At 44.1% G+C, this 14,967-nt stretch overlaps 1 protein-coding gene across 2 annotated transcripts; it reads right to left on the bottom strand.

The window, feature by feature from the left end:
• Positions 1 to 251: 251 nt before the first annotated feature.
• Positions 252 to 12,790, bottom strand: LOC114212226 (zinc finger protein with KRAB and SCAN domains 7). Of its 2 annotated transcripts, none has more exons than XM_028107012.2 (7): positions 12,484 to 12,790; positions 12,111 to 12,192; positions 10,203 to 10,734; positions 7,123 to 7,279; positions 5,528 to 5,619; positions 5,083 to 5,209; positions 252 to 3,218 (listed from the first exon to the last, which is right to left on the bottom strand). In XM_028107012.2, exons 3-7 carry the CDS (start codon positions 10,614 to 10,616, stop codon positions 1,765 to 1,767), a joined length of 2,244 nt encoding a protein of 747 aa, XP_027962813.1. In that variant the 5' UTR covers positions 10,617 to 10,734; positions 12,111 to 12,192; positions 12,484 to 12,790; the 3' UTR covers positions 252 to 1,764. The 2 variants fall into 2 exon arrangements, with proteins under 2 accessions (XP_027962813.1, XP_027962815.1); XM_028107014.2 differs by having other exon boundaries at positions 252 to 3,215.
• Between the last annotated feature and the right edge of the window lie 2,177 nt (positions 12,791 to 14,967).

Below are 14,967 nucleotides of genomic sequence, written 5' to 3'. Positions count from 1 at the left end.
AATTTACACAGAGGGAGAAACCTAAAGAGTACAACCATTGAAGAAATAAAAATGTTGCTAAGGATACATCTCTCCCAATTCCCTCCTCCCCAAAAAAGGATCTGGCCACTACTTTTACCCTTTAATGAATAATTCCCACATTATGCAAACTCTTTCAGAAAATAAAAGAGAAATAAACTCTCCAAATACATTTTGGAAAGCCAGGAAATCCTTAGTAAATTCAACTTAGTTCTCTACTGAAGAAAAAAAAATCACCACAAACAAACAGGTTTTATTCCAGGACTTCAAGGAAATTTCAATCATTTGGAAACTTGTAAAAAAGTGAATTACAAAAATAAAGGATATGACCCATAAAATTACACCAATAGATTTTTTTAAAAACTTGATAGAACTTAGCAACTCTAGGTATAGTAATAATTGCTACAGTGGGTACTAAGTGCCAAGTAGTGTTCTAAATGCCTAACATTTATGAACTAATTTTATCCTAACAAGCACAGCTTTACTTTACAGACGGAAGAACTGACACACAAAGAAGCTAAGTAACTTGCCCAGACCACACACCTAGAAAAGTGGTGGAGCCAGGGTTTGAATTAGGGTACTAGGCACAAAATCAGTGTTCTTAACTACTGTACTATCTTGCTTTTTCTAAAAACAGAAATAGAGGGGCGTCTGGTTGGCTCAGTTGGTAGAGCATGCAAATCTTGATCCTATGGTCATGAGTTTAAGCCCCGCATGGAGCCTACTTAAACAAACAAACAAACAAATAAATAAATAAATAACAGAAATAGAAGGAAATTTCCTAAACACAATAGAGTATTTATCAGAAACCAACAATGAAGTAACAGAGGTGAGATGTCCAGGAATACACATAGAAGATATCAATGAGGCCCCTGTGTGTGATATCCTACACATACACTTCCATCTTTAGAAGCCTCTAGTCTGATTGGGGTGGGGACGGGGATCTTGTACCCAATTTAAGGATGGTGCAACTTCGAGCAGAGTTTAAAAAATTTATTTATTAAACAACTACTATATGAAAATTATTATCTATATGCTAAAAGAATAGATATCATACCTAGCCTTAAAGAGCCTACAATAAGTTGATATAAAAGTATACACATACACGTTAAGTTCAGAATGATTGGCAAGGTAATTTAGTAACAGTTACACACTGTAGCACCAACTAATTGGAAGCACTGAGGTCAAATGAATAGAAGTTTAAGAGGGAAGAAAGAGCATTTCAAGGTCTTTCAGAAATGAGAGGGATGTGGAAGAATCTAAGGGATATACATTAGCCAACAGGAAAAGAAAGGCTTTATAGGTAGGGAACACAAGTGATGAGGGCCTGAATTAGAGTGGAAGTTTAAAAACTATATAGGGAGAGCCTTAGTGAAGAGAAAGAAAAGAATGAATCCATCTTGCAATATGACTTATGTAACTGGTAAAGTAGAGGCGGAGTAGAATAAGAAACACATAATCTCTGTCCTTGAAAAGCACAGTCTGATTAATGGGATGCAGAACTGAGAAATGAGTCAGATTTTTCAATAGTTTAAAAGAATGAACGAAAGAATAAACAAACTTAAAAGTACATGAAATGTGTAGTCCTTACTTCCATAACAGCAGAAAAGGATTTCACTGTGACTCCCACTCTCCCACATTCATGACTCACTAGAAAGCATGGGATTGGTACATTTTGATGAGCAGTTTTAAGAGTTCCTTCTTATAAAAAGAAGCTTAATCCAAAGTTCCTTGGGAAATCACATCTTAAGAAACTGAGCGAACCAGACCTGAGTGCTTCTCTCCAGTGTGAGTTCGCTGGTGATGATTAAAAGTAGAACGCTGACTGAAGGCTTTCCCACACTCAATACATTCATAGGGTTTCTCTCCTGTGTGAACTCTCTGGTGCACAATGAGCTGTGAGCTGTCACTAAAGGCTTTCCCACAGTCACTACATTTATAGGGTTTCTCCCCAGTATGGGTTCTCTGATGTACCATGAGACTAGAGCTATAACTGAAGACCTTCCCACACTCATTACATTCATAAGGCTTCTCACCAGTGTGAATTCTCTGGTGAATAATAAGGTGTGAGTTTTGGTTGAAGGATTTTCCACACTCATTGCATTTATAGGGCTTTTCACCTGTGTGAAGTCTCTGATGTCGAATAAGGCATTTACTCAGACTGAATGCCTTACCACACTCATTACATTCAAAAGGTTTTTCTCCAGTATGAATTCGCTCATGGTCAACAAGTTGAGAGTTCTGATGGAAAGCTTTCCCACATTCACTACATTTGTATGGTTTTTGCCCAGTGTGGAGGCTCTGATGTCGAACAAGACATTTACTCCGACTGAAGGCCTTGCCACATTCATTACACTCATAAGGCTTCTCCCCAGTATGGATCCTCTGGTGGTCAGTAAGATTTCTATTAGAACAGAAAGCTTTCCCACACTCACTACACTTGTAAGGTTTTTTACCAGTGTGAACCACCTGATGCCGGACAAGACTTTTACTACGTATGAAGGCCTCACCACACTCATTGCATTCATAAGGTTTCTCCCCAGTATGGGTTCTCTGGTGGTCAATCAGTTGGGAACTCTGAGTGAAGGCTTTTGCACATTCATTACATTTATAGGGTTTCTCACCATTATGGAGTCTCTGGTGTTGAATAAGATGGGAGCTGTGTCGGTAAGTCTTTCCACACTCACTGCACTCATAGGGCTTTTCCCCTGTGTGGGTTCTCAGATGAACTATGAGCTGAGAGGTCTGCCTGAAGGTCTTACCACATTCATTACACTCATAGGGTTTCTCTCCAGTGTGGATTCTCTGATGCCCAATGAGGTGTGAACTCCGATTGAAAGCTTTACCACATTCATCACATTGATAAAATTTCTGTCCCTTCAGAACTCCTTGATGTTCTGTAGCACTAGAGGACAGATCTGGATGTCTCCCAAGTTCATTATATTCATCACATCCAGCTTTTGTGGATTTATCTTTATCCTCGTGTGTTATTTTGAAGAAATCACTTTCCAGTCTGCTCCCTTCTTCATCTGAGGATTGCCCTTCCAGCTTCTCTAAAGTACCTTCACAGGCAGCTCCTGTCTCTGGTTCCCCAGAAACTACTCCACAGAGGCCTCCTGATGTCCCATCAGATGACGCCGGTCCTTTAGAAACTTCCTGCCTTGCAGGCAGCTCTGAACGCCGCGTCCTAGTCTCACCTGCTGCCAAAAGAAAGAAGAAAACAACTCTTATTTGTTTCTTGTCCTATTGATGAAACAGTATCATCAGGAGTCTGTGGACCTGAAAAAACCTTCACATTAAGGGACACATTAAGAGATGACACATTAAGAACAAGAGAAAGATGGGAAATAGCTCAAGCTTTTCTTCATGGACAGAAAGACAAAGAGGACAAAGGCAGTCAGTGGGGGAGGATGGAAGAAGAGCTATCAGGACAGAGCTCTGTCCTGAAGCTCTTAATTTCTCCACTTAATTGTCCAACTAAAAAGAGCAACCACAAGGCAAGAGCGCAGACTGTAAAGGTGGTGTGATCTTACAGAAGTCACTTAGTAAAATGATGAACTCTAACGTCCTTTCCAACCATGACACTGTATGGTTCCATGGTCCCCAGTAAAGATACTGGGGAGAGAAAGGAGGGGCAAATACCTCAAATCAAATATGAGAAACAGTATGGGCAAACACAGTTAGGAAAAAACGTATCAAAAAAGTGATTCTCATATGTGAGGACAGTGACAAGATTCAGAGAAGTCACAGGTTCAGAAATGCTGCGGAAAAGTACTGGAAGGGACAGCAGAGCTGTAAAAGTGAGGATTCCCCTAGTCTCTGGTGCACTAGACTGGTACAAGTCAGTACTGCAAGTACTACATTCCTATAAAAATTAAGAAAGGGATTGATAATTTGAAATAGGAATCAAAATATGTCTTTGGTATCTTGATAATCTGGAATCCTAGGAAACTGAACAGTTGAGTATTTCCTTTTGAATTTGGAATAGGTGGAAGTAGCAAGCAATCAGTCATGTTTAAACACAAAACTGTTGGTTCCTCTTAATCATATCTTAACCAGGGCCACAGGCCATCATATGGCATTTCAGCGTATAGGGGAGACATAGATATCTGGCTCCTGGACTCCTAAGCCCACCCACCCTCTCTAGAGTTGGCTACTGTGCTACACTTGCCAACCAGAGAACCTGCCCTGAAAACCCCTCTTTCCAGGAAGCTGTCCTGCCTCAGTCTTTCCCGAAGGGGAAGCTGAGGCAGCCATGCTTTGTGCCAAGTAACTGGCCTCAATACATCTCAGACCATGACTGACTAGACCAGGGCACCAGGCCCAAGTGTAGCTTCTCTGTATGCTACACCTCTGCTGTGGACAGGGGCAAAGTTCTGCCCAAACAGAGATGATACTTAAAGGCTGAACCACCCTTGGAGTCCCTCTCTAAGTAAAATGTGAGCTGGAAATAGGGCAAAATAAAGAAAACTAAAACAAGAAGGAGCTCTAAACTGAAATGAGGCACAGAGAGAAGCCAAGCCATTAGGAGCCAGAGCATGCAGAAAGTACGTGGGAACAGAAAGTCTAATAAAGCAGCAGCTATGAGGGGAATGAGGGGACAAAAGATACAGAATGAAGAAAATGGGTAGCAGTGGGAGGACAAAACGGATATGCGGGGAGCAAGAGCATTACATTCCCTGGCATAAAAATTATTTGCTGTTGTTGCTGAGGGCCCTGTTTCCCAAAGGATGGTCTAGCTCGTGGGTTTGATCAGGGTTTCCATTCCTTCAGCCTTATTGTTAAGTAACACAGCTCAGTACTTACAATAATGTGAGTGGCTCCCTATTCCTTACAACTACAAACTCTAACCAAACCACCCTAGGTCAATTAATAATGAAGTAAACACAATGTTGATAACTTAAGGCTGAGTGATGGGTGCAGAGAGGTTCATTAGAGTATTCTCCCTACTTTATCTCATGTTTGCAACTTTTCATAATAAAAAAGTTGACAAAAAAAAGAATATAGCAAAGAAAATGTAAAGAAAAGAATGCACACTGTATTACTAGGGAACAGAATCATTACCCAATGAGGCCATGCTGCAGTAATTTTCTGGCACGATGCTCCGGTACACGGCTCTCTGACTGAGGGCCGGACCTTTCCACTTCCTCTCAGTATAGTCCACAGACAGGAACTGGTACGCTGCAGATCCCTGGAATGACAAGCTTCTATTGCTCAGGGATATTCCCGGCCTGAAGGGCAGCCACATCAGGGTACCAAGAGCCCAGGTCGGGGCCTGGTGGGTAAAGGGGTGAGGGAGGGAGAGAAGCTGGGATGACACATCTAAAAGGACAAGTCCAGGGCCAGACAGAATCCATGAACTCAGCAGGCAGGGCCCAATTCCAGAGGAAGCAATTAAGCAGGGAAACTGCAGGACTAATCTCAGAATTGGCCAGAGCCCTGGAGATGAGCGCTAGCTATTTCCCAGGCCACAGACTTGGGAACTCAGGGAAGACAGAGTCCAGCTCACCTGGGGCCTGACCATCCGAAGCACAGTTGCCACTGCCTGGTCTCCTGACTTCCCAGCTTGGGAAAGGACAGGCACCTGAGAAGCACACTGACCTGAGGGAGGAAAGAGAGCTATGAGAAGAAACCCTGCCTCGGCCCCAGTAAGATCTGTATTCCAGTGAGTGGGTTCAAGAGAACCCAGGCAGCTCCACACACTGCCTCTCATCCCCCTTCCATACAGGCATTATTCTGACTGTGCTGTGAATTTTCCACGCAGCTGTTATTCTGAGGGTGCAGAGGGTTCCCTGGTCCAACTGAGAACTGGCCATTCCTCGCAACCCTACTCGCTTCAAACTCTCTGAAGGAAGCTATACTTCTGCCCACTTTCTTTCTCTATGGCTTCCCTAGCATCAGCCCAGCCTGATTTGCCCCTCACGTTTCTGGCCCCTCATTCCTGATTTCCCTTCCTTCTCTTGGCTTCTCATTATGGACACTGCAGGCGCTCCGGCCTCAGAGCGTCCCTTTTTCTCTGTCAGAGATCTCACGGACTCTCAATGCTCTAATGCCGCTTTCCCAGTTCCAGCTCTCTTCTAGACCCCTATTACAGACTTCTAGTAGCCTACTGGACATTTTATTTGCGTGTCCCTCATCACCTTAAATTCAGTCAAAAATGGACGTTCTTACCAACTTGCTTTCCTGACTACCCAAGTTCTGTTAATGAATCCAAATATTGGCCAATCCCCCTAATTCTCCTTCCTCTTCATTGTCCCGTGGTTTCTTCCTGCACAATGTGTCACCTGTCTCTCTATTTCTATTCCACTCAATATTGTTCAGGCAATGATCACCTCACATCCATTCTGGGCACTGGTCTCTTACTGGGGCTTCCAACCACTGGTCTCACCATTTACCCCAGAGTGGTCACATGCATTAGAATAATTCTCCCAAAATACCGTTTCTAACACATCAACCCCCACTCATCAAAATTATCCTAGCCTCAATCGCTAGGCCCTGTTCAATAGACCCCACACTCCTCAAAACAGTTCTTCCTTATTCCATTTCAGTGGGGTGCAAGGAACCCCCACTTAAGAGTTTCTGCTTATATCCTCTGCTCTGGTGCCTACCACTTTTCTCCCCCCTTCAATTTGCTCCCCCATTTTTCACTGTCGCATCCCACTGTTACCTCATCCACGAAGCCTCCCCTACCCACCCTGCCCATAATGATTTTGCTCACCGTTCACAATGTCCATATTACTCATTTTCATGGCATCAAATGCCTGGGAACAGATATCACTTAATGTATCTTACAAGGATACCTCTTCTTGCAGTTGACTGACTCCCTGCCAACTAGGTAACAAGGTCTTTGAAAGTAGTGACTATGTACTGTATCTCTCTGGTCCCCAACAGTGCTTTACCCATGACATGTGCTAGACAAAAACTTGCTAAATGCATGAATGATTGGAGAATAAGCAAAAGTAACAGATAAAGTCACTAGGAAAGGAAGACTGAGGGCAGGGCAATGAGGGATTCCAATGGGGTAGGTTAGAGGGAAATAAAGGAAAGGAGACTTGAGGAGAAAAAGGAAGCAGGATTTGAGGCCAGAACTAGGGAGTTGAGTACCAGAGTGCCCACTGGGGAGGAGGTCATGAGGAGGCTCCAGGCAGCCTCCAGAGGCTGAACCCTCACTGAAGGGTGAAGTAGGAAGAGATTCTTCTGTTGTACCCAGGGCTGTTGTCTCCTCCAAATGCATTTCCTGTTTCTGTACAGTACCTGAAACCTAGAGACAAGAATTATAATTGGATTCAAAAGAGGATCCTTCAAGGTATGGAACCCAAAACCTCTAGAAATACCCCCAAAAAGAAGCCAGGAAAAGAAGAGCCAATGTCCTTCCAGCCCCACCAGTACAGTCTACTGAGGGAAAAACTGTCAAAACAGGATCTACAGCTTGCAATCCTGCCTGCTATCCCTCTGTTGAACCTCTTGGTAGGAGCCTGAAGACCAGATTATATAACCACTTCCATTTTGTCAATTCTTCAGACACAAATTTGCTCATGAAGAACAATCTAGAAAAAGGAGCCAGGACGGCAATTCTATACACTCCTTGTGATCTTAGTCTACAGAAAAGACCAATCAGAAGTACCTAGAAAATAAAAAATGATAGGTGTACATACATACACATGCACATATAACGCTACTGCGGCTGACAGCAGAAGCAACAGCCCAGAATAGTGGCTGACAAACCTCAAGAGAGCTTTTCCAATTTCTCTCAACAAAAGTGTTTCTTCCTCAGAGAAGCCATTCCTAACCACACTGACAAAGCAAGGGTCATTCTATCTCAAATTACCTGATTACATTTTCTCTATGTCTTAACCCTTAAATTATCTTATTTATGCCTTTATTGTCTATTTCTCCCCCAATGAAATAAAAGCTTTTTGAGGGTAAGAACTTTGTCTTGATCACTTGTTCCTAGAACAATGCTTGGCCCAATGTTGGTGTTCAGTTAAAATTTGCTGACTGATTGTTTCTTGATACTTTTTTTTTCTCTCGATACTTACTACTAGTTTTTAGAGTTATCTGGAAACCCAGTTTTCAATATGTACTATCCCTCCAAAATAAGGTATATAAAAAGTCAAATAAGATCAGGTAATACCAATCTTTAAGAGACCTTGAGAATACCTCAGAGATAGGTATTTCTAACCCTTGCTTATTGTCATCAAACCAGCTCTCACAATCTCATGGTTATTTTTTCACCAGCATTTGGAGCTGAAAACCTAAAATACCATCTAAATGAATCACATTTATAGGCTCATTTGCTTGCACTGCCATGTACACAGTACAGCCTAAGGTGAAAATAACTTCTTCACAAATCCTGCTGGATTTGCCCCATTGGGTTACATCTGCTGAGATGTGAGAGGACTCTCTCCTTTACTGTGTATCTCTCCAGCATAATGATAGAAACAGGAGGCTCCCTGGAGTCTCCACTGGACAGTTCTTATAAGTGGGAGTTACAGCTCTTAAATACAGCTGCTGTGGGTATTGGAAGAAGATAGAACTTAACTGCATCATGATAACACAACCTTGAATTTCACCAACAATTAAATGCTGGTCCAGTTCCCATTCATTACTTAGGATTCAGACTCCCACGTTTCTTTTCTCTGAAGGCAAGAAAACCCTGTTCCAATTTTCATTCTAAGATGGCACTCCACAGCAAGCTACTAGGGGAAAACTAGTGGCTTAGAACCTAGGGAGCTAGAAAATTGATTCCCACACTTGGTAGTAATCAGCAATAACCATACTTCAGTTAAATCTCATGGACAGAGAGAACTTTCACTAATTCTGCCATCTGAGATGAGTCAATTAATCTCTCTGTGCTTGCATCACTTGTCAAATGGAGATATGATTACTATCTGCATATTTTGTAAGCCTGCTACGAACTGAAATAAGATACAGGATATAAAAGCATTTTGCAAATTGCATGATTCTGCAGCCCTGCAGGGATTGCTCTACAACCCTCTCCAGCCCCAAAGTACACATGCTCGCTCCTGCTGAGCAGAATGAATCTGATCTGCCCTGATATTCCTTAATCTTCTCCTGGCAAACTGCCATGAAAAAGTGTGTTTATTCATTTAGCCATAAATACATTTTCTGAGCCTATGGTAGGAAAGACAGTCCCATTCTCATGTCTTCCACATTAGAAAAAACTTAAGCTGACAATAACGGCAGAGTAAGAAATAGAGTCCAAAGACCCATCCCAATCAGGATGAGCCTGATTCATTCAGTTACAAAACCTTAAAATCAGAGCTGGAAGTTCCATGAAAAAGTAATTCTGCATGTAGATAACAGCTTCAGCCTGTGCCTGAGTTCCAGCTGGCCTTTCCTGATGGCCTGCTCTACAGATTTCCGAATTGTACTGCCAGTCCTCATAATCACTCAAACCACTCTGTAGCAAAACTATAGATATATACACAAATATAAATATACAATATATATCATTTCCTACTGGCTTTGCTTCTTTGGCTACACCCTGACTGATACAAGTGGTCATGGAGCTAGTTAGCTCTGTGGTCCTAGAAGCCAGATTTTCCACTGTTATCACACAGCTGACTCTCCAACTTCTTCTCTAATTTGAATTACCTTGGCTTTAAATTTGAGAGAACCCTAGGAAACAGGGTAAACCAAAATGAGAATTAAAGAAAAAAAAAAAAGAAAGACCCCGGTTGGGTTCGGAAAGTTAGAAAAGAAACCAATGATTATGAGGCCCAGAAATGTCACCTCTCATAAAGAACCTAAAATGCAGAAAGAGAGATAACAGACTCTGAGAAGTCCAAGGAAGTAAGTAATGAGAACTTCTCAAATGAAGGTCCATGTTATCAACATACCCAAAAATCTACTCCCTACCACACTCCCCCATTCTCACCAGTGGGCAGATCCTCTACCCGCCAGGAGTACTGTGTGGATCTCCAGGTTGAAGCAAGGGTCACGACACAGTAGTTCACAAAGCAATGAACAGAGTTTGTCTGGGAACTGTATCTTTGTTTATGACTTGAAGCACAAAACTATTTGCTCACTATCCATGGAACTGGCTCAGGAATCCTAAGGGTAAACCAGCCTAGAGCCTAGGGAACGGAGAATGACTATTCCCAAGCTAATCCAACCACTAGAGAAGGGTTCCATATGCCATTCTGGGCTCATCTGCTCACCTCTCCTAGGTGTCTCTGAAAATCCTCCACCACAGCCACAGCCTCCTCGCCACTCTCAGGGTGATGCAGCTGCACCCAGGTCTGGAGCTCCCCAGGCAGGATGCTCAGGAACTGCTCCAGCACCAGCAGCTCCAGGATCTGCTCCTTGGTGTGTACCTCTGGCATGAGCCACCAGCGGCAGAGCTCCCGGAGCCGGCTCAGTGCCTCCTGTGGCCCAGACATCTCATGGTAACATAACTGCCTGAAGTGCAGCCGGAAAATTTCACAGACAGGAGGGTGGTTCTTTTGGAGACTGCAGCCCTGACCCCAGGTCTGGCTCCCTGGCTCCTGCTTCATGGTCTGGCGCCCCTCCTGTTTCTGGAGAACAGCACCCCTAGGGAGGAGGCCTAAAGTTCCCCTGCCTTGGGTGGCCATTGTGACCTCCAAGAGAAGCTTGTTTCAGCTGCAGTTTGTCCAATTAAAATGATGCTCTGTAATTCAGGTCTCAGGAGCTGTTTTCAGAGTTGGGGACAGAGGGCAATGGGGGTGTCACCTACAAAAACATCAAGAGAGAAATCAGAGTCCCAGAGTGTTCAGCCCCAGACTGACAACAGACTATCTACAGTTAAAAACCAAAGTTCCAGGGGTGCCTGGGTGTCTCAGTCAGTTAAGCATCTGACTCTTGGTTTCCAAGAGTCAGATCATAATGTCAGGGTCATGAGATCAAGCCCCATGTAGGGCTCAGTGCTTAGTGCAGAGTCTGCTTAGGACTCTCTCCCTCTCCCAGTGCCTCTTCCCCTGTTCACATGCTCGCTCTCTCTCTCTCTCTCTCTCTCTCTCTAATAAATAAATAAATAAATCTTAAAAAAAAAAAAAAAAAAGCTCCAGGAAAAAAAGGAGGGAGGCACAACCAGGGAAGTCTCTAAGCATCTCTCCAAGGGACTTCCCTTCTTAAACTTTCAGTGGCTCCCATAACCTACAAGATAAAACCTAAATGTGTATGCCTAGCATTCACAGCCCTTCACCACCTGGCCTTGGGCCCTGTTCTAGACACACCCGATACCACTCTCCCCAGGTACCCAGGCTAGAGAAGCTGCAATAATCTCCAAATGAGGAATATGCAAGATGATCCAAAGGGTATATTAAGAACACACTAAGTTGTTACTTATCTCCTATTTATGTTTTATACTGTGTACTGAAATTTGTAAAACAGTACATAGATTTAATTTATAAGTAAACTTATGCTGGAAGTGAATGCTCAAAGCTCTTCTACTCTTCTCTATTGTGACAGAGAAGCACAATAAACTTTGGGACTAAAGCTCTAAAGACACAGCTAGAAGCCACACATACTCTTGTCCTGTTTGGATTTTTCTTCTTCAACTTTTGACAAACTCTCACTCATCTGTCAAGACCCAAAACAAATACCATTTTTTCCTGAATGCTTGCTTTCCTGATTGCCCCATGCAGGAAGAAAGCTGGTAGCCTCCTTCTCTGTACTTCTCACTAAAACACTGTTGTTTTAACTAGTTTATGCACAACTTGCCACTCACACCCTCTTACTAGACAGCCACCAAATGGAGTCAGTCAATACTAGACCTTTTTCTACTCAACCACCTCCACTAGAAAACCTTCCTGATCTCTCCAGGCTTAAGTGTGGTTATTGCTTCAGAGAGCCCACAGTACCTTTTTCATTCAAACCTCTACTAGAACACTTATCACACTGTTTGTGGTTTACACTTCCGTCTCCCCCACTTGGGTAAGGACTCAAGGGCAGGGCTGGTTTCCAGTCTTCTTTGTATATATACACTCTGTGTGTGTGTACACATACACCTTTAGTAAACGAATCAATGTGGTTCATTTAGCTGATACTGAAGTGGGGGAAGACACTTTTATCCAGTTTATATACCGTAAAACTCTGAAAATCAGTACCTTAGTGGTAACTAGGCCATCAATGCTAATCACCATGCATCTCAGTACCCTCGGTAAGCTACTTCTCTCTAGCCTTCAACTTCTGTAAAAAAAAAAAAAAAAAAAAAAAAAAAAAAAAAAAAATTAAAACAATCTGTTAACGCTTCTCTGAGATCCCACACCTGTAAAAAATTCTGATCATTTTCCTACTAGTTCCGAATGCTCAGCAGCTAATCTCACCTGCACTTTTGGGTCTCCAAGTGACACTTCAAGTTTTTAATTTCAAGACTGTGTCTGACCCACTTCTGATGCTTTGTATTGTCTCTCAGCGCAAGGCTGGGAAAATATCCATCTACATTTTGCGTTAAACCAGGGCTTCTGCGGCCCAGCTCACCTGGCCATGTCTGCCTTTTTCTCCGCTGTAACCGGCAGGTGCCGGGCTCCCGGCCAGGCACAGTTGGTCAAGGGTACCGGACAAAGAGGCGGCTCTACAACTGGCAGCTTCAGAGCTCACAGGGGCCGCGCCAATGGCCGCGGAGGCAAAGCGTGTACCGGGCCGGCGTCGCTGCAGGCGGCCGCGGCTCCAACCCAGCGACCCCGGCCCGGACAGCACCTCCCTTCCCGCCCCTGCTCCGCTCACCGGGGTACAGTCACGGCGACCCCGCGTGCGGGACACAGCTGTGGCCCGCGGAAGCGAAAACAATGGCGGAGCCGGAAGAGAGAATAGGGACCACTTCCGGCCCCTCCAGGATCCCGGAAATCTCTGTGGCGAAGGTGGGCGCGCGCTTCCCCGCCCTCGGAAGGGAGAGCGGGACTGCGGGAGCCAGTACAACCTGCACCCGGGCCAGGCCGGGCCACCTCGGAACGGAGAGGGGGCGGGGCCTAAAGTGAGGTTTCAGGCTGGGCATGTGCCCCTCTCAGACCGTTCAGTCTGAGCTACCCATATGCACCCCAGCTCTGCCCCTACCCCTTCTGCTGACCTTGGGAAATACACCCAACTTCTGAGACTGTTTCTGTCATCTGAAAAATGCAGAGCATAATGTGCGCTTCACAGGGCTATGAATGCTGACAGGGGTAACATACAGACACTACATAGCAAAAGGCCTGGCATATACTGTATGTGATGCCCAGGGCATTTTCACCCAATCTGAGTTTCAGTGAACAGGCATCTCCATCCTATTAATGAAGAAACAGGCCCAGTGACTGATATTTTGGCCAATGGATGTGGTTAATCTTTCCTAAAGTTAAGCACTGGCAATCTGCTGTCCAAGGAAAGGCCCCGATGGAGTGCCGAGGAGCAGATAAAAAGTGGAAAGGTAAGGGGACAGCATAATCTAGATGCACTTGTCTAGTATCTGGGTGGCAGGAGCTATGCAGGTGGTCTTCACCTGGAAGAATGATTTGCATACAGAAGCAGGATGTGAACAGGTCCCTGCTGCTAACATGATTGAGCAGGCCCTGAAGCCACAACCTCTAGATATAATGGCCATGGATGAAGGGCAGAGGATAAGATCAGCCACTTTCCCATAGAAGTAGCTGTATCTTATGTAGCTTTTTGTAGCCCAGAAGGTAGGTCTTTTACAGGCTGCAAAGTAACAGTCTCCTGGGGTATCCAGGCATCAACAATATCTCTAGGGTGTTCTGGGCCAACCTCTGGACCTGACATGTCCCTCAGTTCCCTGCATAAGCCAGGACAGAAATAAAGGCATCAGAAGACCTGCAGAGTTTTCACAAGCTCTAAAGGAAGTCTCTTGGAGTAGTCTTTGCCCACTCAGCCGAAAGAAAGGGTGTCTTTCTGATATTAAGATCACCCCCTACATTTGGAAACCTCACAGGGAGGTCTTGGCTATCTCATCCTAGCTTCTGCCTGTCATTGGCACTGGATGTGGCCCATTGGTTCATTAAGGCCTCAGAGACTCAGGATTCTTAAGCAAGAAATCTCTTAAGGCTAGGCCAAATGCTGTCAGCTCCAATTTTCAGGTTTCCCTGATCATGTGTTGTCCAGCAGTTCTAGCTGCTTTGGAGTATGTAGGAGACAAGATCTGGAAAACAAGATTGAGTTCTTTTATTCCTTAGAGCTGTTTCATGTCCAGGCAGTTGGCTTTCATTGTCTGTGAGGGCCAGCTTCATCAGGACAGTATGTCTAAATTTCATAGGTCCCTCTGTGGCCAGCACTATGGGTCTGATCTATCATGACTGGGTTGAGTCCCAGTGGGAAAGACATGCTACATGATGCCTCCCATATAGCATTTTTGGGACACCTGCATTTGGGCCAAAGAGATCTGAGGGAACACTACCCTGAGAAACCATCACACTAGCTTTCGTATGAGAGCTAACAGAAATTCTATTTGCCTAAAGCAGCATCCATCAGTTCTGAAGCTCCACCCATGTTCCCATCACCATGAAAGGCACTATCATTCACCCAGGGACCCAAACTAGAACCCTGGATGTCATACCATGGGCTGGGTGACCATGGCCAAGTTACTGGGCCTTTCTGTGCTGCAACTTCCTCATCTGTAGAATAAAGATAAAAATAATACCTAAATCATAGCATTAATATGAGGATTGGATGAGATAATATATATATAAAGCATTTAGAATGGTGCCTGGCACATTGTAGGTATAATAGGTGTTTTCTAATATGTTTCCTCCCACTTCTTTATCCACTGTATCCAGATTACAGCCAAGGCCTGCTATCTTTGACCCATTTGTTTGTAATAATAATTAATAATAATAATAATAACAACAAACTTTTGATTTAAGGAGACCACAAAGACCACACCCAAACTGCTCAGACCTTGTGACATCATCTGTGTGGACAGTCCCCTCTTCAACAGCCAGGAACTCTTATACACCTTAAAAATAAGGTAGGTCCCTA

The sequence above is a fragment of the Eumetopias jubatus genome, unplaced genomic scaffold, assembly GCF_037043125.1.
Source record: "Eumetopias jubatus isolate StellerSeaLion01/CBP00866 unplaced genomic scaffold, mEumJub1_p1.0 scaffold_1, whole genome shotgun sequence".
Classification (NCBI taxonomy): domain Eukaryota; kingdom Metazoa; phylum Chordata; class Mammalia; order Carnivora; family Otariidae; genus Eumetopias; species Eumetopias jubatus.
Note: the sequence above shows the minus strand (reverse complement) of the source record. Positions and strands in the feature narration are given on the sequence as shown.